This window comes from Rhinoraja longicauda, chromosome 9 (assembly GCF_053455715.1).
Source record: "Rhinoraja longicauda isolate Sanriku21f chromosome 9, sRhiLon1.1, whole genome shotgun sequence".
Classification (NCBI taxonomy): domain Eukaryota; kingdom Metazoa; phylum Chordata; class Chondrichthyes; order Rajiformes; family Arhynchobatidae; genus Rhinoraja; species Rhinoraja longicauda.
The window spans coordinates 35686926-35709326 of NC_135961.1; the positions used below are offsets into that span (position 1 = coordinate 35686926).

General features: G+C 49.5%; 1 protein-coding gene across 1 annotated transcript in view; it reads right to left on the minus strand.

The window, feature by feature from the left end:
- tulp4a (TUB like protein 4a) overlaps positions 1 to 22401 on the minus strand; it is a 69524-nt gene that overhangs the window by 35279 nt on the left and 11844 nt on the right. Inside the window, exons 2-6 of the mRNA XM_078405127.1 lie at positions 19392 to 19520; positions 4874 to 5035; positions 3453 to 3633; positions 2984 to 3118; positions 1387 to 1553 (exon numbers count right to left, since the gene is read on the minus strand). Coding sequence (XP_078261253.1) covers positions 1387 to 1553; positions 2984 to 3118; positions 3453 to 3633; positions 4874 to 5035; positions 19392 to 19520 — 774 coding nt within the window. The remainder of the gene's footprint in view (positions 1 to 1386; positions 1554 to 2983; positions 3119 to 3452; positions 3634 to 4873; positions 5036 to 19391; positions 19521 to 22401) is intronic.

Consider the following 22401-nt stretch of genomic DNA (forward strand, 5'->3'; position numbering starts at 1 on the left):
CAGCGCGGCACCAGAGGAGGCAGCAGAAGGTCTAACAAGCTGTCACCCGCCACCGAACAGCGCTGCCTCTTTGCTCTCCACCGACGAACAGTGCTGAACGCATGGGCCAGGACCCGTGGGACACTCCCCGCCTGCAACCGAGTGCGTGCACCAGTAGGATCCGCTGTTCACCCATCACCGTTCGCCGCCGATCAGCGCTGCACGCACAGGGCACAGGTAAGTGGCTTTCGCCGCCAACGGCTCCATGCACCGGTAGGGTTGCTGCCCCCGTCACGGGGGAGTGGGGGTGGGGGGGAGTGGGCGTGGAGCGGAGGGTGGGAGTGGGTGAGGAGGAGGAAGGAGTGTGTTGGGGGGAGGGAGAGGGGGATGGACTGGGTGACTGGGGGGAGGATGGTGGGTGAGTGGGGGGGAGGGGGGATGGAGTGGGAGATTGGGGGGGTCACAATGGAAACCCTACGAGGAATGGGCCTAACGAGTCCACTTGGTCTAATACCAACTAAAATTGTCTTTGCTAAGACCTGCATAACCAGCATCCTCAAGGAAACTGTGACCTTTCACATAAAACACTAAAGACTTGCTATTTTTAGAAATCATTCATTGACTCCTTCACCTTAGCCAAAACAGCAGATTATCTTTTCTTGCTTGTTGACCTGAGTGCACCAAACTGCCAATCATAATTACTCACTGGTCAGTAACTCTATTAAAATTGTTCATTACATGTGGAATAAAAGAGTAAATATGCTGATTAATTTTCCCACAAGCATATGATAGGACTAGGACTGATTATGGTCGTCAGCATGATTTTGCACATGGGAAATCGACTATCACGAATTTGATTTGAGTTTTCTGTAGAAGTGACTAAGAAGATCAATAGGGCAGTGCTGTATAAATTGGCTACATGGACGAGCAAGGTCAGCTGGCCTATAAGGTTAGACCACACGGGATTCAGCGTAAGCTAGAGAGTTGGATACAAAATTGGCCTGAAGGTGGGAGACAGAGGATGGTGGCAGAGGGTTGCTTTCAGACTAGAGGCCTATAACAAGTGATGTGTCACAGGGATCGATCATTATTGTTTGTTAATTATATGGACGATTTGGATGAGTAAGTTTGCAAATGACACGATAATTGTGACAGCTAATATTTATCCTCAAGCCTGCCTCAGAATAATATTTTCTGAGCTGGAAACAAAATACATGAGCTACATGAGCTAACATTGTGTATTTGACCAATCGACTATTTTTCAAAATAAACAAAGACTCACAAATTTTGCTTGAGCATTCAACACCTGATACTTTCATTTTCTGTGAAACTGATAAAAGTAGCTTTTCAAGTATTAAAGTTTAACACTTAACAACACTAGAAAATGATTGGTGAATCCTTATATACCTGGGTGGGACTTTCCAGTGTGTAAATATGTTCTCCATGGTTATTAAAGAATTTAACAGCAGCGTTTTTCACTATTGGAACGTTTCCCGATTCGTAAGATGGACTCTGCCTTTCTATGCCCGCGACAGCGAGCAGGTCCCCCTGGGTACTCCACTGTACGACAACATCTGGAACAACGAGGCAAACAAAATTTTATTGCACACAATAGCAGCACACAAATATACGAGAAATAATAAATTATCAGTTGTACTAGGTAACTGTGTATAGCAATTCATTCTTCCCTCACACAATTAAAGCATAGGATAGTCTTCACCCTACTATAGTTACTCAACCAGATGTAACTAAATTTAAGGCAGCTCTTCTCCAAGAAGCTCTTCTTGCTTAAGTCCATACTCCGCCACCTCCAGTTTAAATTCCATTTGGAATATTTTGGAGGACCAAGAACCAGACTAGGTAATATTGGTAACCAATCATATGTAGAAGATAGCATAGTGCAGCACAGGAACAGCACACGATGTCTGTGTCGTACATGATGCCAAGTTTAGTTTAGAGATACAGCGCGGAAACAGGCCCTTCACACCGACCAGCAATCCCCGCACATTAACACTATCCTACACACACTAGGGACAATTTACACATATACCGAGCCAATTAACATATACCTGTATGTCTTTGGAGTGTGGGAGGAAACTGAAGATCTTGGAGAAAACCCACGTGGTCACGGGGAGAACATACAAACTCCGTACAGACAGCACCCGTAGTCAGGATCGAACCCGGGTCTCCAGCACTGCAAGCGCTGTAAGGCAGCAACTCTACCGCTCTACCGCTGCATCACCATGGCCACCAAGTCTAACTCCTATCTGCCTGCACATAATCCATATCCATCCACCTATCCAAAAGACTCTTAAATGTCATATCGAATGGCATTTCAGATCTGCCTCCTCCATTACCCACCCCGGGAGCCCTTTCCAGGCATGTACCGCCCCCTGAGTAAATAAAAAAAACTTGCCTCGCATAACTCCCTTAAACTTTGCCCCTTTCGCCTTAAATCTATGCCCTCTAGTATTTGATATTTCCATCCTGGGAAAAATGTTCTGACTATCTTTCCTACCTTTGTCTCTCAATTTTATACGCTTCTATCAGATCTCCCCCTCAACCTTCGACATTCCAGAGAAAACAATCTAAATTTATCCAACTTTTCATTGTAGCCAATGCCCATCAATCCATGTACCATTCGGATAAACCTCCTCTGCACCCTTTCCAGAGCCCCCACATTCTTCCTGTAAGAACTCCACTTAACATTTCTTTGTAATTTTCTGATTCTGGAATCTCTCCAAATCTGTAGCCTAAATCTCACAGGTATTGCCCAACAGAAACTTATTTCAACTGAAATGCTGAACAGGAATATGTCAGTTTGATTTTGTTAAATTTAAAGTCTTAAAACAGCAGTATGTCATGAAACAAGGAAACTGTTTTATCTTAGATACAAAGAAATTAAATTAGTTGTTGAATCATACACTTGCAGCCAAAAGAAAAACAAGATTTGACTAATACACTAAGCTACCAGCTCCCATTTCACTGAAACTGTATTTCTCACCTTTCATATCAGAGCGGATTACAGTGGGTGACAAATCATCATAGTTGTTCATCATGCTGATATCCCCAGACGTGAAGCTAACAGTCAGTAGCGGCTTGCTGTTTTGAATTGGCAAGGGATATATTGCTGGACCATCTGCAACAAAAGTTACAAAGTGACTAGTTTAGAGAGACAGCACTGAAACAGGACCTTCAGCCCACTGAGTCCATGCCGACCATCGACCACATGATCACACACGTTTCTATATTATCCCACTTTCTCATCCACTCCCTATACACCAGGGATAATTTACAAGAGGTCAATTAACCTACAAACCTGCACGCCTTTTGGATATGGGAGGAAACCGGAGCACTTGGAGGAAACCCATGCTGTCACAGAGAGAACTGACACAATATTTTGTAACCATGAAAATTATATTTCTGGTATTTCCAGCCCAGAGTTGTGCTAAGTTAGGTAGACATACAGATACCTTGTGGTGGTGAGTAGTCATCAGAATCAGTGTCACTCTCACTACTGTCCTCCACCAGGAAGCTGGGGTAATTCCAGGACATTCCCACAATACCTTCAGATTCATGGAGTAATACATGTGCTAGCATACGTCCATGGCAGTCCATCACTATCACTTGCCCATCAGCTGTACCAAATAGCACCTACATTGAGATACAAAGTGAACAATTATTCAAAGGAACAAGAGCATTCGCTACATATTCTATTTCAAAATACTAAGGAAGTTTATGCAGAACATTTAAAAAAAAAACAATAACCGGATGGTAATTATATAGAAGATTAGCACAAACATCTTTGCTTACAAGAACTAGTTATAATTAGTTTGTTTACAAGAATTAGACATACTGTTAGAAATTCCACCTCATTTCCCTCCGAAATGGGTGACCCTTTATCCCGAAATTGTGTCTCCTCATTCTAGATACTTCCCACTGGGAGATACAACCTCTCAGTACCCATTCTGTCAAAGTCCCTGAGTGAGAGGCATAGTGGAGCAGCGGTAGATTTGGAGCAGTGGCAGCACCAGAGACCCGGGTTCGATCCTGATTACGGGTACTGTATGTATGGAGTTTGTACGTTATCCCTGTGATCGCGTGGGATTTCTCCGGAGCTCCAGTTTGCTCCCACATACTAAAGGCGTGCAGGTTTATAGGTTAATTAAGAAGGGATTTGATAGACATTTCAATACAAAAGAGTCAAGAGTTAGGGAAGAAGCACACCCAAAGGGCTGATTGGCCTATTCCTTCCCCTTTTATGTTCTTTCATAATAAATGGTTACTTTTTCAGACCAAAGGATGGTAAACAGTGGTTTTCCCCCAGGGTCAGTGTTGGGACCATGTTTTTTTTACTACAAGTAGTGTACGGGTGATTGTTGGTTGGCATAATATTGGTGGGCCAAAGGGCCTGTTTCCACTCTGTATCTCCAAAACTAAAATTGGAAGGTCTTTGACGGGAAGCAGAATAGATTGACCAGAATAATTTCAGTAATTAGGGGGTTTTGTTAGAAGTTAGATTGGAAACATTGAGCCAGCTTTTCTTGGAACAAAAGAGGCAGAGGGCGATTTAAAAATCTGTAGATGATAATGACACGTCTGGGGAAGATATTCCCATTAATGGAGTGGTCATGAGTTCGAACTTGCTGTCCATGAGTGGTGGCAGTGGAGATGATTGCTGACTTCAAGGGGAAACTGATAGGCAAGCGAAGGAAATAAATTTGCATGGCAACAGCGGAATGGAATTGTCAGCATTGCACTCCAGAAACAGACACTGACTCAGTGGGCCAAATAGCCTCCTCCTGTGTGGCAATGATGATAGCTTTAAGAAAAAAAATATTGAGCACAATTCTAGTAAAACATTTAGATGTCTAAATACAGTACTGATTGATACCTGCTGGTCATCAGGTGTCCATATTCCACAGGTAATCTGGCTGTCCAAATTAATCTCCGACGACCAGTGACGTTGTCCACTGACAGATCCGACCAGAACAAAGCCATCCCGGTATGAAATGAGTGCCTGAGTACCATCGTGACTCCAGGTAAAGTCACTCACCTGGAAAACAGAAATGGAGGAGTAAAGTTCATTGCCACATTGACACTGTTTTATTCATTGTATGGCAGTTCTGGGCTATATTATTGAGGGTCACTGACCAGAAACATCAACTGTTTCTCCTCCCATTTGTACTGCTTGATCTGTTGAGCATCATGATGACTTTCTGATTTTAGATCAGATTCCCAGCATCTGCAGCTTTTGTTCTTGGACATGCCCATCTTCTAATCACTGACTTGAATGAGTACTTTGGTATTAGGTTTTCAATATGATTTAAGATTTTATATCCCTATCTGAACGAGAATGTTTTCTGTCTTTATAAATAATCCAGTCCAGATCGAGGCATCACTGCTATACCACTTCCCTGTACAGAGCTACAATGGTGCCTTTCTGCAGAAAGTAGAATCAACTGACTAACATATAGTTGGCATTTCCTTCACTGTTATTGTCACAGTATAACAATTTGCAATGCTGAGTCTATCATAATAGATCTTTCTCAACTCTTAACTGATAAAACAATCCATTCTTTATTTCAATGTGCAGTAATCTATTCACCAGCCTAAGTGACAGTGGTCCTGACTGGGCTCAGCAAAGATACACGCAGGGAGCCAGAGGCCCAGGATCAGATACTCAGTGGACTGGAGCCCATAGGCCCAGAGGAGAGAGGTGGTACGTCAGGTCCGCAGGCCAGGGACAGAACCACAGCACACTGGGACGAGAGACCAAAAGAACCAGCAAAAAGGCTAAGGGATAGAGAGCAGGAGAAATGATCAAAATTAATAACAAAAATTAATTTATTATGGGGAACAAGAAATGGCAGACGAGTTGAACCGGTACTTTGGATCTGTCTTCACTAAGGAAGATACTGTGGCGCGTCGGTAGAGGCCCGAAATAAAGGCAAGGAGCCAGGTATTTTGGGGGCGTTAAGGTTTTAATAGTCGGTTATCAGACGGGTCGAGTCTGCCGGAATGGCTTCGCGCCCAAAACCTTGTCCTTATATCTCTAGTACCGGACCGCCCCCCTGGACTGGTCCATTCCCGTGCCGAGGGGTCGGTAGTGGTATGGCCTGACCCTTGGGAGCTGCCACAGGACCCCCCCCCCCAGAACCGGAGGCACAAAGCGCAATGGTGGTCGCACAACCCGACAGGACCGCATACGGTAATCGGTCGACAGAGCGGCCAGTGGAGGCACAGTTGGAGGGACAGGTGGTGGGTCCCGGAAGGGTGGGCGACCTCGTGGCCGAGGCTGGGCAACCCGCACCGGTTGGTCAATGTCTAAGTGGGCCGGCTTCAGGCGGTCAATTGACACGGCCTCCGGCCGGCCCCCCATGTCCAAGATAAAGGTTGTCTGTCCGTGCTCCAGCACCCGGTACGGGCCCTCATATGGCCTCTGGAGTGGCGTCCGGTGGGCGTCACGGCGCAGGAACACAAAGGCGCAGTCCTGGAGGGCCGATGGCAGTAAGGGCGGAATGTCCCATGGCGGGACGTCGGCACGGGTGCGAGCTTGCCAACTCGCTCTCGGAGGCGCTGTAGGGTGGATGAGGGCGGTTCCTCTCGCCCCGGCAACGAGGGCACGAACTCCCCGGGCACCGTGAGCGGGGACACGTATACAAGCTCCGCTGACGATAAAGCCAGGTCCTCCTTGGGCGCAGTCCGGATGCCCAGCAAGACCCATGGTAGCTCGTCCATCCAGTCGGGGCCGGAGAGTCGCGCCTTCAGCGCTGTCTTCAGCTGCCGGTGGAACCTCTCCACCAGGCCGTTTGCCTGCGGGTGATAAACCGTGGTGTGATGCAGCCGCACGCCCAACAGGTGGGCCATGGCCGACCACAGCTCGGAGGTGAACTGTGGCCCCCGGTCCGAGGAGATGACCACCGGCACCCCAAAGCGAGCAATCCAGTGTGCGGCCAACGCACGAGCGCATGTGGCTGTTGATGTATCGGCCAGCGGTATGGCCTCCGGCCACCGCGTGAAGCGGTCCACCACCGTGAGGAGGTGGGTGATGCCCCGGGACGGCGGGAGCGGGCCCACAATGTCCACGTGCAGGTGGTCGAAACGTCGGCAGGGTAGACCGATCTCTTGGAGTGGCGCCCGGACGTGGCGTTGAATCTTTGCCGTCTGGCACGGAATGTAGGTGCGGGCCCAGTGGCCAACTTGCTTGCGCAGACCGTGCCACATGAACCGCGCAGCTACCAATGCGGTCGTCGCCCGGATGGATGGGTGAGCCAGCCTGTGGACCACGTCAAACACCCTCCGGCGCCACGCGGCCGGGACGATGGGGCGCGGCTGACCTGCCGACACATCGCACAGTATCGTCGCTCCTCCGGGGCTGAGGGGAACATCCTCAAGGCGGAGGCTAGAGATGGCAGTCCGGTAGGCGGGCATCTCCCCGTCTGTTAGCTGGGCCTCCGCCAGGGCAGAATAGTCAATGCCGGGCGCCACTTCTAAAACGGCATTGATGGCGGGGCGAGACAACGCGTCGGCCACCTGGTTTTCCTTCCCCTCGATGAAGCGGATGGAGGTAGTGAATTCAGAGATGTACGCCAACTGGCGCTGCTGTCGGGCAGACCATGGGTCGGAGACCTTTGCCAGGGCGAACGTGAGCGGCTTGTGGTCCATGTAAGCAGTGAACGGGCGGCCCTCCAGAAAATAGCGGAAGTGACGAACGGCCAGGTACAGGGCGAGGAGCTCGCGGTCGAAGGCGCTGTACTTCCTCTGGGCGTTGTTGAGGTGCCGGCTGAAGAAGGCCAGGGGGCGCCAACCCCCGTCCGTCAGTTGCTCCAGTACGGCACCAACCGCCAACTCTGAGGCGTCCACCGTAAGGGCTGTCGGGGCATCCTCCTGTGGGTGAACCAGCAGCACAGCCCGAGCCAGGGCCTCCTTTACGTCGTCAAATGCCGTTACCGCCTCGTCGGTCCATACGACGTTCTTACGCTTGCCCGCCAGCAGCTCGTATAGCGGCCGCATGATGTGGGCCGCGGATGGCAGGAACCGGTGATAAAAGGCCACCATGCCGACGAACTCCTGCAGGCCACGCACTGAAGACGGACGGGGAAACCGGCGGATGGCGTCTACTTTGTCCGGCAGGGGAACCGCGCCTTGCGAGGACACACGGTGGCCGAGAAAGTCGATTGTGGCCACGCCAAAGCGGCACTTGGCGAGGTTTATAGCCAACCCGTGCTCGCTGAGCTGCTGAAAGAGCTGCCGGTGGTGGGCACAGTGCTCCTGCCGCGAGCGGCTGGCTACCAACATGTCGTCAAGGTAGACAAACAGGAAATCCAGCCCGCGACACACGCCGTTCATTAATCGTTGGAATGACTGCGCGGCGTTCTTGAGGCCGAACGGCATCTGTACGAACTCGTAGAGTCCGAACGGCGTGATGATTGCCGTCTTGGGCACATCCTCCGGGTGGACCGGGATCTGGTTGTAACCTCGCACCAGATCCACTTTCGAGAATATCGTGGCCCCAGCCAAATGGGCGTTGAAGTCCTGGATGTGGGGCACGGGGTATCGGTCCTCGGCGGTAGCGACGTTCAGCCGCCGATAATCCCCGCAAGGTCTCCAGCCCCCGTTTGCCTTGGGGACCATGTGGAGTGGGGATGCCCATGGGCTGTTGTAAGGGCGGACGATCCCCAAAAACACCATCGTGCGGAACTCCTGTCGTGCCAGGCGTAGCTTCTCAGGCGGCAGTCGGCGTGCTCGTGCGTGGAGGAGTGGGCCGGTAGTTGTTATATAATGGAACACCCCATGCTTGGGGGTCGACGACCGGAATTGCGGGGCCATAATATCGGGAACCTACGCCAGAACCCGAGCGAAATGGGAGTTCACGGACAACAGCGGGCGTATAATGGGCTCCATCGTGGCGGAGTGGACCAAGCGCTGCTGCCTGACGTCCACGAGGAGAGAATGAGCCTGCAGGAAGTCAGCCCCGAGCAACGGCTGGGAGACGTCGGCGATCATGAACTGCCACGTGAAATGACTGGCGCCGAAAACGATGTGGACCATAAGTCTGAATGTGGCTCCCGTTTGCCGCGGTGAGGATGGGACCCCGCTTCCCAGAATGAATGTCCAGCGGCGAAGAGGGCAGGACGCTCAGCTCCGCCCCGGTATCCACGAGGAAGCGGCCCCCGGAGCGCCGATCCCAGGCAAAGAGGCGGTGAATCTGGCCGGCCGCCGCGGGGACTATTGGCAGCCGGCCCCGGCGTTTCCCGGGAACGTGCACGGCTGGCGGCATTGTCGGGCTGCCACACCCCAGCGCTGGTGGTAATAACACCAGTACTTCCTGCTGGTGCTGGCTGGAGCCTACTGGTGTGGGACTGCAGGTGCATGTGCGGGTGCAGGACCCGCAATGGCCACCGGGGGCAATCTCGCAGGCCTCCGGGGCATAGCTGTCACTCCTTCCACAGCTCCCCCGCCTGACCGGAGAAAATCGGGCGCTGCTGGAGTGACGTTTAGCACGCTGACGTCATCACGGTGCGCCGCCCACAGCGCGTCCAAGCGCCTGCCGAGGGCCCGGGTGTCTGCAAAGGAAGCGTCGGTGAGCTGCAGGCGAATGTCGGCCGGCAGCAGGAGCAGGTACGTGTACTCAAACATCAGGCACGGTCTGTGCCCATCGAGTAACGCGACCATCTCCTTCAGGAGGCTAGATGGGCGCCGGTCACCGAGGCCTGGCATGAGGAGGAGCCTTTCGGCCCGCTCCATTCGGGTTAGCCCGTAGGTTTAGAGCAGCAGCTCCTTAAGTGCTTCATATTTATCGTGGGCCGGGGGGTCCTGGAGGAACTCCGTTACCTCTTCGGCCGCGTCCTGGTCAAGGGCTCCCACCAGGTGGAAGAAACGGGTGTCATCGGATGTGATGCCCCGCAGCTGGAACTGGGCCTCCGCTTGGTAAAACCAAACGCGAGCCCGGGTGGTCCAGAAGGCCGGGAGCTTGATGCCTACTGCGTCGACAGCTGGGGCCTGGTCGGCCTGCAAGCTGGACGGGCGGTCGGCTTTTGATCTTGTACCCATCATACCATGAATGGACCGTCGAGGTCATCAATGTGGCGCGTCGGTAGGGGCCCGAAATAAAGGCAAGGAGCCAGGTATTTTGGGGGCGTTAAGGTTTTAATAGTCGGTTATCAGACGGGTCGAGTCTGCCGGAATGGCTTCGCGCCCAAAACCTTGTCCTTATATCTCTAGTACCGGACCGCCCCCCTGGACTGGTCCATTCCCGTGCCGAGGGGTCGGTTGTGGTATGGCCCGACCCTTGGGAGCCGCCACAATACAAACAATCTCCCGGATGTTCTAGTGGCCACAGATCCTAGGGTGACGGAGGAACTGAAGGAAATTCACATTAGTCAGGAAATGGTGTTGAGTAGACTGATGGGATGAAGGTTGATAAATCCCCAGGGCCTGATGGTCTGCATCCCAGTGTACTTAAGGAGGTGGCACTAGAAACTGTGGACGCATTGCTGATCATTTTCCAATGTTCTATAGATTCAGGATCAGTTCCTGTGGATTGGAGGGTAGCTAACGTTATCCCACTTTTAAGAAAGGAGGGAGAGAGAAAAAGGGAAATTATAGACCAGTTAGACTGACATCAATGGTGGGGAAGATGCAGGAGTCAATTATAAAAGACGAAATTGCGGAGCATTTGGATAGCAGTAACAGGATCGTTCCGTGTCAGCATGGATTTACGAAGGGGAAATCATGCTTGGCTAATCTTCTGGAATTTTTTGAGGATGTGACTAGGAAGATTGACAGGGGAGAGCCGGTGGATGTGGCTTTCTGACTTTCAGAAAGCCTTTGACAAGGTCCCACATAGGAGATTAGTGGGCAAAATTAGAGCACATGGCATTGGGGGTAGGATACTGACATGGATAGAAAATTGGTTGGCAGACAGAAAGCAAAGAGTGGGGATAAATGGGTCCCTTTCAGAATGGCAGGCAGTGACTAGTGGGGTACCGCAAGGCTCGGTGCTGGGACCACAGCTATTTACAATATACGTTAATGACTTGGATGAAGGGATTAAAAGTACCATTAGTAAATTTGTAGATGATATAAAGCTGGGTGGTAGTGTGAACTGTGAGGAAGATACTATGAGGTTGCAGGGTGACTTGGACAGGTTGTGTGAGTGGGTGGATGCATGGCAGATGCAGTTTAATGTGGATAAGTGCGAGGTTATCCACTTTGGTGGTTGGAATAGGAAGGCAGATTATTATCTGAATAGTGTCAAGTTAGGAAAAGGGGACGTTCAACGAGATCTGGGTGTCCTAGTGCATCAGTCACTGAAAGGAAGCATCCAGGTACAGCAGGCAGTGAAGAAAGCCAATGGAATGTTGGCCTTCATAACAAGAGGAGTTGAGTATAGTGTAGTGAGTCCAAACGAGCGATATTATCCAAAGACTTTATTGTCGATAAAACCCGTGACAAACGCAACGTACTTACTCTTGGACTAACACTAACTTCGCTCGCTAATCTAATCTCTAACCTGAGTTTGGCGCCAGACACTTAAATACCTCGCGCTCCCGCACCACGTGACCCGTAAACCAATCCGAGGGTTCTACACTACCTGGCCAATCCGTATGCCCCTACATGACCCCCCCCCAGAACCCTCAAAACCATACCTCACGAGGGCCCGAACCTCCCGCCCGGAACGTGTACGGAGGGGGGAAACCGATACCCCCAGCGTGACAGGAGGCGGAGAGGACGCCGCCGCTGGAGGCAATGAGGGGTCACCTGGCGCGGAGGGTGCAGGTGACGGGGGGCACTTGATCGGCAACGGCGGCCCGGGCCCAACCATAGGCGGCGGGGGCCCGAGAGGTGGCAAACAGGGCGCCGCTGGTTGGACCAGTGGAGCGGCCACCGGCCGGCCCCGGCGCGGAGGCTGAGCCACCGACACGGGGAGGTCCTGGTCAAAATGGGCAGGCTTGAGCCGGGACACCGAAACGAGCTCCTGGCGATTTCCCACCTGCAAGGTGAAGGTGACAGTCCCTCTTTTCAGCACCTGGAACGGGCCCTGGTAAACCGGCCGAAGAGGGGGGCGGTGGGAATCCTTCCGAAGAAACACGAAATCACAGCCCCACAAGTCAGACGGAACGTGAACTGCTGTGCTTCCGTGACTGGAGGTCGGGACTGGAGCCAGAGAACCCACCCGTGCACGGAGGGAGCCCAAAACTGACGTGACGGACGGTGGCAAGGCGGGAGTGGAAGGGAGAATGTCACCCGGCACCCGCAGGGGCGAACCGTAGACGAGCTCGGCCGAGGATGTGCCCAGCTCAGCCTTCGGGGCCGTACGAATGCCGAGGAGGACCCAAGGCAGCTGGTCAGCCCAATCGTGGCCGGTCAGGCGAGCACAGAGGGACGCCTTCAGCTGCCGATGGAAGCGCTCAACCATCCCGTTGGCTTGGGGATGATAGGCGGTGGTCTGCTGTAAGCGAGCACCATACAGCTGTGCCAGCGCGGCCCAGAGGGACGAAGTGAACTGGGCCCCCCGATCCGTGGTGATGATAGCCGGGACGCCGAAACGGGCCACCCAATGCAACGCCAGGGCCCATGCACAGGAGGCCGCCGAGATGTCCGACAATGGGAGCGCCTCCGGCCAACGCGTGAACCGATCAACCACCGTCAGCAGATGCGTATAACCCCCAGAATAGGGCAATGGACCCACCAAATCCACATGGATGTGGAAAAAACGGACGGGGGGAACCTCGAATCTCTGGTATGGGGGCTGGACATGGCGATGAACTTTGGAGGTCTGGCACGGAATGCAGGCGCGTGCCCAGGCTGCCACCTGCTTCCGCAGGCCGTGCCAGACAAACCGGGCAGCCACCATGGCTGAAGTCGCCCTGATGGACGGGTGTGCCAAGCCATGAATGGCCTCAAAAACCTTACGCCGCAGGGCGGCCGGCACCACCGGGCGAGGGCGTGTAAGGGAAACATCACACCACAACTTGGTACCTGTGGGGCCACACGCCACCTGCTCCAAACACAGTCCCGAGGCCCTGGAGGCGTACACCGCGGCAGTCCCTTCCAGGCGCTGAGCCTCCGCTAGCTCCTGGAAATCCACCTGTTTACCCACCACGGCTACGGAGGGAATGGCCGGCTGGGACAGTGCATCAGCAACGGCATTAAGCCTACCCGCAATATGACGGACATCGGTGGTAAACTCCGAAATCAGGGTGAGGTGCCGCTGCTGGCGAGCCGACCACGGATCAGAAACCTTAGCAAAAGCGAATGTTAGAGGTTTGTGATCCGTGTAGGCCACAAAAGAATGGCCTTCCAAAAATAACGGAAGTGGCGGACTGCTAAATAAAGGGCCAGGAGCACCCTATCAAACGCACTGTACTTGAGCTCCGCTCGAGAGAGCTGCCTGCTGAAAAACGCCAGGGGCTGCCAGTAATCGTCGACCTGCTGCTCCAAAACCCCACTCACCGCCACATCTGAGGCGAACACCGTCAGAGCCGTGGGGGCGGAGGAGCGCGGGTGTACGAGCATGGTGGCATTGGCGAGGGCCTGTTTGATCGCGACAAAAGCCGTCTCTGCAGCTGCGGACCATACCAACTCAGCGGGGTTACCCGCAAGACATTAAAAAAGGGGACGCATGACCCGAGCTGCTGCAGGCACGCACCGATGATAAAAGTTCACCATGCCCACGAATTCCTGCAAGCCCTTGATGGTAGTAGGGCGAGGGAAAGAGCGGACCGCGTCCACCTTAGCTGGCAAAGGAGTGGCACCGGCCGGAGTAACCCGGTGACCCAAAAAATCCACCGCTGACAGGCCGAATTGGCATTTGTCCGGATGGAGAATCAGGCCGTGATCTTGCAGCCTCTGGAACACCGTGCGGAGGTGGACCAAGTGCTCCTGGACCGAACGGCTGGCAATCAAAATATCATCAAGGTAAATACACACAAACGGCAACCCTCGACCCACCCGGTCCATCAGACGCTGGAATGCCTGAGCTGCATTTTTAAGGCCGAAAGGCACACGCAACCATTCAAACAACCCGAAAGGAGTAATGGTAGCCGTTTTTGGAATGTCCGGCGGATGGACCGGGATCTGATGATATCCCCGCACTAAATCAATTTTTGAAAAAATTGTAGCCCCCTCCAGGCTAGCTGAGAAGTCCTGAATGTGCGGAATCGGGTAGCGGTCCGGCCGCGTTTCCGCGTTGAGTCGACGGAAATCCCCACATGGTCTCCACCCCCCCACACGCTTTGGAAACCATATGCAAGGGGGAGGCCCACGGACTACTGGAAGGCCGAATAATTCCCAGACTCTCTAAGTTTAGGAACTTCTCTCGAGCCATGGCCAGCTTGTCGGGTGGGAGGCGCCGTGCCCGGGCAAAAACCGGCGGCCCCTCGGTCGGGATGAAATGAACAACCCCGTGCTTCTCGGAAGGTGCATCGAAACGCTGGACGAGGAGCTGCGGGAAGTCGGCCAGGACCGCATCGAACTGACCGGGAGCCGTGGTAATGGCCTGGATCACTGGCTTGGGTGGGGCGGCGCTTGTAGGAGCCTCCGGCCCGGTACCTCGGGGCCGTACACCAGCCGAGGGTTGCAGGCCTCTCCCGCGGACGTCTGCGACCAAAGAAAATGCCCATAGGAAATCTGCACCCAAAATGGCCTGGCCCACATCCGCAACGATGAAATCCCAACGGTAGGTCCTGAACTCGAAGGACAGGGACATGGCCCTTTTACCGTAAGTACGGATGGTGCTACCATTCACTGCAATGAGGGGCGGGCCCTTCCCCCCCTCCCAAACTTCGCAGTCATAGGGGGGCACAATACTCACGACCGCTCCCGTATCCACTAAAAAAACGATCCCGGTACTCTGATCTGTAGCGTAGAGGTGGCAATTACGGCCAATCGAGACTGCCTCTACATTCGATCGGCCCAGGCATTTCCCGGAAACGAACACGGGGCTCTACAGCTTCGGGCCTCACTGCCCCACCGCCGATGGAAAAAGCACCAGCCACGCCTATTCGGCCATGTTGTTCGAGCCCGCTGCCAATGAACAGGTGCCGCAGCCCTTTCTTGGCGGGCCGACTGCGAAATCGCGGCCACTGTGTCGCTCTCCCGGCCGCTCCCCCGACTGCCGCTGGGCCTCGAGACCCGGTTAACCGAGCCGTCTCGGGTGTGCCGCACCCTAACGAGCGTGTCGGCCTTCTCGGCGAACGCTACCGGATCTTCAAAAGAGACGTCCGCCAACACCAACCTGACGTCCCCAGGTAGCTTCTCCCGAAAGGCCGCTTCGAACACCATACACGGCTGATGGTCGCCCATCAAAGTCAACATCTCGGACATCAACTCCGACGGCAGCCGCTGCCCCAGCTCTGGCAAATGGAGGAGCTTCAGAGCCCGCTGGTTCTGACTCCAGACGAAAGTCCGCAGCAGGAGCCTCTTGAGCCCCACTTACTGCCCTGTTTGGGGTGGACTGGTCAGGTATTGACTGACCCGCGCAGCCACCTCCGCCTGCAGACAGCTCACCAGGTGGTGGTACTTCTCCTGGTCTTCCTCCACCCTTTTAAGATGGAACTGCGGTAGATGAATTTCGCCTGCGCTCGCTCCCGCCTGCGACATGCTGCTGCTTCGATTCTAACGTTCGAGGTCACCAATGTAGTGAGTCCAAACGAGCGATATTATCCAAAGACTTTATTGTCGATAAAACCCGTGACAAACGCAACGTACTTACTCTTGGACTAACACTAACTTCGCTCGCTAATCTAATCTCTAACCTGAGTTTGGTGCCAGACACTTAAATACCTCGCGCTCCCGCACCACGTGACCCGTAAACCAATCCGAGGGTTCTAGACTACCTGGCCAATCCGTATGCCCCTACAATAGGAGCAAAGAGGTCCTTCTGCAGTTGTGCAGGGCCCTAGTGAGACCGCACCTGGAGTGCTGTGTGCAGTTTTGGTCTCCAAATTTGAGGAAGGATATTCTTGCTATTTAGATTTTCGTTTTTTTTAAGATTTAGGGATACAGCGCAGAAACAGGCCCTTCGGCCCACTGGGTCCGTGCCGCCCAGCGATCCCCGCACATTAACACTATCCTACACCCACTAGGGACGTTTTTTTTCTCACATTTGCCCAGCCAATTAACCTACAAACCTATACGTCTTTGGAGTGTGGGAGGAAACTGAAGATCTCAGAGAAAACCCACGCAGGTCACGGGGAGAACGTACAAACTCCGTATAGTACAGCACCCGTAGTCAGGATCGAACCTGAGTCTCCGGCACTGCATTCGCTGTGAGGCAGTAACTCTACCGCTGCGCCATCATGCCGCCCTATTGAGGGCGTGCAGCGTAGGTTTACTAGGTTAATTCCTGGAATGGCGGGACTGTCATATGTTGAAAGACTGGAGCGGCTAGATTGGAAACATTGAGCAATTTAGAAGGATGAGAGGGGATCTTATCGAAACATATAAGATTATTAAGGGGTTGGACATGTTGGGGGAGTCCAGAACCAGGGGCCGCAGTTTAAGAATAAGGGGTAGGCCATTTAGAACGGAGATGAGGAAAAACTTTTTCAATCAGAGAGTTGTAAATCTGTGGAATTCTCTGGCTCAGAAGGCAGTGGAGGCCAATTCTCTAAATGCATTCAAGAGAGAGCTAGGTAGAGCTCTTAAGGATAGCAGAGTCAGGGGGTATGGGGAGAAGGCAGGAACGGGGCACTGTTTGAGAATGATCAGCCATGATCACATTGAATGGTGGTGCTGGCTCGAAGGGCCGAATGGCCTACTCCTGCACCTATTGTCTATTGTCTAAAGAGCAATGTCACAGGAAAGCAAGTAAGTGGCCAGCAAGCTAAATTCTTCAGAATTTAAATGACCAGGATAGCATAATTTTTTTAAGACGTACAGGTTTGTAGGTTAATTGGCTGGGCAAATGTGGGGAAAAAAGTCCCTAGTGGGTGTAGGATAATGTTAATGTGCGGGGATCGCTGGGCGGCGCGGACCCGGTGGGCTCTTATTTTCCCCCTGAACTGCAGTGCGATTTGGAATCAGTTCTCTGGCACCACTGACACATCAAAGCGAATTGAAAAATTGTGGTCACTGATTATATGAACCTTTCTAAACATTTGTTACTTCCAGCTGCCACTCAATATGGCCATTTATGAGTTGAATAAAAAGATTTAGCGGTCCCATTATTGAATTAAGCAGGTGTCCAGATATGCCGATATTCTGCCAGTCACTCTCTACCTCAACGACTCTCATGTGCACCCACATCCATGATTTAGAAACAATGGTTCTGCTAACATCTAATGAACGTTTTTTACAATGATGGTCCTACCTAAATTTGGCCTAATTCTTGGTATGTTTTATCATAGGAGGCTTTTGTTTATAAACTCAAGTTCTGATTCAACTGTTTCACTCAACATTTAAAGTTCACACTGGTACTCTCTCAAATTGAACATGAAGTGCTTTCCAGAACAGTATTCAAGTTAAAAAAAAAGGTTTCCAGGAATAGACAAACTACACAGAACATAATTTAGGTGGAGAGAGTCAGCAGCTTCAGATACCTGGGGTGCACATCTACGTCCAGTGCTTTGATGTAATCACAAAGGATGCATTATCAATGCCTCAATTTCCCCAGAGGCTTGAAGAGATTCTGCATGTCACTGAATACCCTACCGAACCTCTACAGGTATACAGCAGACAGTATACTGACTAGTTGCATCATGGTCTGGTTTGTAACACAAATACCCAAGAACGAAGAAGGAGAAAGTGATTGACATTGTCTGGTCTATCGTGGGTATTGAGGTCTCCACCAGTTGCCTACTGGAAGCAAAGCCTCAAAAAGGCAGCTAATCTCAAAGGCCTACACGAGACTGGCCACGCTCTTCGTTCTAACTTGGGGAAGAAAGTACAGGAGCCCGAGAATCATGTCCTCCAGGTACAAGAATAGCTTCTTCCCATCAACCATCACGTTCATCTACCACACTGTGCAGCCCTAACCACAAGCCTACCTCAGCAACAATCTACTATGGATATTGTCAGGCATGTGAGTGAGGTAAAAAAAAAGAGGAAAAGAGCCGAGCGTCTGCGTGAGGCGTACAACAGGGGTTAAAAATTTACACACAAAATTACCAGTTTCATGCCTCTTTTAGTGCATTTCAAAGTAAAAACAGACATTAAAAAATAATGTAAATATGTCACTGTACACTAATAAAATTTTGAAGTAAATTCGCACATTAATTGACAATCAGCCCAAAAAGGTGGTACTTGGCTTTTCTGCTGTGTTTTATATTTTAACTGTCTTAATCAATTTAGTTATATAATCTTGCACTTAAATTTAATATTTACTCATTACAGTTCCACCACTGATTTTCTGGCACGGTTCCAGAGCTTTGCTGGTTTATCCAGCAGGCCAAGGAAGTCAGCTACGGGGATAGATGTGCTGGCTCCAGCTGGGCTGGAGTTCCAGAGCCCCGGCCGCAGGTTGCAAATTCAACCCACCGATCGGCCGTGGAAGTCCCGATGAGGTCGAGATTGGCTGCCTTGCCCAGCCTGGGTGCCACATTTTCGGAAGACTTCCACGGCGCAGGGGATTTCTCACGGAACCTCTAGTGATCGAATTGATAAATTGGCCATGGAAGTCCTGATGAGGTTGAGATTGGCTGTCTTACCCAGCCGAGGTGCCACATTTCCAGGGAGACGTCCAGGGCCCGCGGGAGGTTCTCGCGGAACCCCTAGCAACCTCTAACAGAACCTTGTGTTCATTACAAGTCTATACATCAATTTTTTTCTTTATTTTTTTCGATCCGATTTCTCCGTTTATTTGGCAAAGTGAAAAACGCAGAAACCATGTAAAAAGCGTGGAAAATTGATTAAAAAAACACATAAATCCGCGGAAACACGGAAAATTCACATGCCTGTACAGTTCAAGTTGCACTGTGTACTTTGGTTTGCATTATTATGGACAGGTTATCTAGTAATGCTGATAATTTATTGTATTATTAATTATTGTACATTTATTACTTGAGTTGGTATTAATGTGCTGATCAGGCTGCAGCAAGTAAAGATTTCACTGCTCCATTCCCAATGCATATGACAATTAAACATTCGACTCTCTTGAAAAGACCAGTCATGCAGATGAACAATGCATCAAGTGGGTGTTAAAACAGTGCCTTGGGGAAACAGATACAAATTCTAAACAGGTTCATCTTAAGTTCATCTTCAACCCACTTTGGAAAAGGCTAACTGATAAATTGGTACCTCAAGTAAAAAGAATTCCATATGAATGTATAAATGTATTATCCCCATGATGAAACTTCAAAATCAATGCACAGTATTTTAATCTCTTGAGAGAATTTTTAGTGGTTTTGAGTGGAAACATAAAAAAAGGCCAATTTCAAATATTTCATTCTGAAGATAATATTTACCTGTGCTCCACGGTCATTGACCAGCTCAACTGACCACCTGCCTTCATACTGAATCCACACAAAAATTCCTCCATCAGCATCACATGTTGCAAGTTTCTGAAATGGCTCATTCCAGCGCACAAGCACCACCTGAAAACAACCGGCAATAATTAAGTTCATAATTTACATTGGGGCGACAAGAATGTCAGAAGCTAGAAGTACAAGATCAGAATCAGAAAAGATAAAGAGCCCAAAATCAATGATTAAAAGCTTCAAATTTCTAAAATGCCATAACATGACATTTAATACTTAATATAGTAAAACATGCCATTAAAACAAAAATGCCAGAAATGCACAGTAAGTTTGGCAGTATAGAGAAAAATAATTAATTTTCATTCATGGTAAATAAAATGTCAAACTTTTTTTTTTTTTTTTTTGCCTTCCATCACAGTTTGGAGTCACTGTGATGGATGTTTGTGTTGGGATCATGTGTCCTGTGTTCTTTTCTTTTTTGTTGTGTTCTGTGACTGCTGGAAATGTAATTTCGTTCGGTATCTCGGTACCGAATGACAATAAAGTTCTGTATTGTACTGTATGGTCAAACTAATTGCATAAAACAGAACCATTTCGCAAAACTTTATGGTTGGTTTCATTAATATGACTGGAATAAGAATACCATAACACACCTTTAGTACTGAAGATACTTTAGCACATGCTGACTTCTACATCCCATTTTGTACAATTCTTACTTGGATTAGACAATTCCAGGATCTATTTGATTAAGGCAGCTAAACTTTTAAGAAATGGAAATCCAAGAACATCTTAGAAGCAACTAGATGAAACCATAAACTATGAAGAACATCATAAAGTAAAAATACTTGTGGATTGGGGAAAAAAAACTACAATAATTTAATTTACTGTATTTTCCAAGTTGAGGTGTGGCAGAACATAATAAGTGTCAGTCTGAACTGAAATAATAAGATAAAAAAATTATTTAAAGTGATCAAAATTAACAAAAGTATGCTAACTTTTATAGGGGAACAAACGTCATAAAATAGGGGCTTGTGGAATCAAGGGATATGGGGAGAAGGCAGGCAGGGGTATTGATTGGGGACGATCAGCCATGATCACAATGAATGGCGGTGCTGGCTCGAAGGGCCAAATTGCCTCCTCCTGCACCTATTTTCTAAGTTTCTATGTTTCTATAATTCAAAAAATGTAATTATTGAGAAAATTACTGGAGAAACAAGAGAACCATGACTTTCAAACACCAACCATAAATTTTACAAAAATGTTTCTGGTTTAACAACCTTAAGCAAAGATAAATAGCTTTCAGATAATTGGATTTTGGATCCAATGAGTAATTTAGGGATGTGGTTGGAACAAAAACAAATGAAATAATAAAGCACCAAGTTGGAACTTCATTTATTCTTTGCTGTTTAAATGTAGACAAATACAAGTTCAAACCTTTTAAAATGTTTCTATGAACTTTTCCAGTGTTTTTTCTGGGATAGTTGGAGATTAGTCAGCAAATGACGTATTGTGTTTTATGTAACAGCATAAGATTTATAAACATGTATTTATATTTCTTGTCTTTCAATCGCTAAGATTGTGTCTGCATGGTGTGCTTTCAGTGTACATTTTGTACATTTCATAAAGGGAATATTTTTTTAAAAGGAGTCACAAGGTTAAATAAAAACTTTATCTATGCCTCTCATAATTTTACATACTTTTACATAATTTTACAATCAGGCCTCCCTGCAACCTCCAGCATTCCAGAGAAAACAATCCAAGACTGTCCAACCTCGCCCTGTAGCTAATACCTCCTAACTTTACTTATTTATCTATTTATTCATTTCCCTATGTTCTCTAAATCTCTGTAAAGCGTCTTTGAGTATATGAAAAGCGCTATATAAATAAAATGCATTATTATTATTATTAAACCAGGCATCGTTCTGGTAAACCTCCATTTCAACCTTTCCATAGCCTCCATATCCTTCCTGTAATGGGATGTCCAGAATTACATATAACTCCAAACGTGGCCTAATCAAAGTCCTTTAAAGCTGCAACTTGATATTGTTATTTTGAATAAACCTATGCAGTGGTGTTAACAGCTTTTGAGGCTGGAATTATCATCAGGAAGACTGGTGGTAGATTGATTAGCAGTGGTCAGTTACCCCTCAGGTTCCTATTAAATCACCCCCCCCCCCTCGCCTTAAATCTATGTGTCCTCTGGTTCTTGATTCTCTATCTGGGCAAGAGACTATGTGTTAACCCAACTATTCCTCATTATTAATTACATCTCTTCTGCAGAAGTCCTTCAGCATCAAGGATGACTTTCCCCTCATCTGGTTTTGGGTGTTCTGAGGCAAGGCCAAAGTGTAAATCACACTACTCCACAGATAGCACAGAAGGTGTCTGACAGGTTAGGTTGGGTGGGCAAGTAGTTTGTTCAGCAGCGTATTCCTTCTCCCTTAGCACAAAGCTGCTGCGGGCTCCCAGTATATGGACTGAAGGTTCTGAATAACATCCTGAAAGCTTCTTCTATGGCTGACTGGTCATGGACTATGAAATCCCAATGGTAAGTGGGGCTGTTACTATTATTGAGAAATGCTTCAGGGCAATCTTTCTTGCTGCAGTGGAGCACCTCAACAATAAACCTCCCATGGGAGTGGAGCTATGAAAGGAGATTCAAATATTCTTTATTCTGCTCACATATACTGTGTGCCAGGATTTGCTGTTAAAATATCGACAATACCCATTATTTATCCACAATATCAGTACAATATGATCAAGCAGAGACAGATTTGTCATTGAATCTATTTGTCATTCAGTGGCACTGAAGATTAATATTATCATTGAATAGTACACCAAGCATGAAAAGCTGAATGGCATACTCCTGGTTCCAATCCCCCCCCCCCCCCCCACTCTTTCCCATACCCCCCACCCCTGTACGCATTCATTTCTCCACTCTGATTTATGCTTTTCTAGTCTATTAACTTTTTTTAAAAACCTTCAATCTGGATGTGGC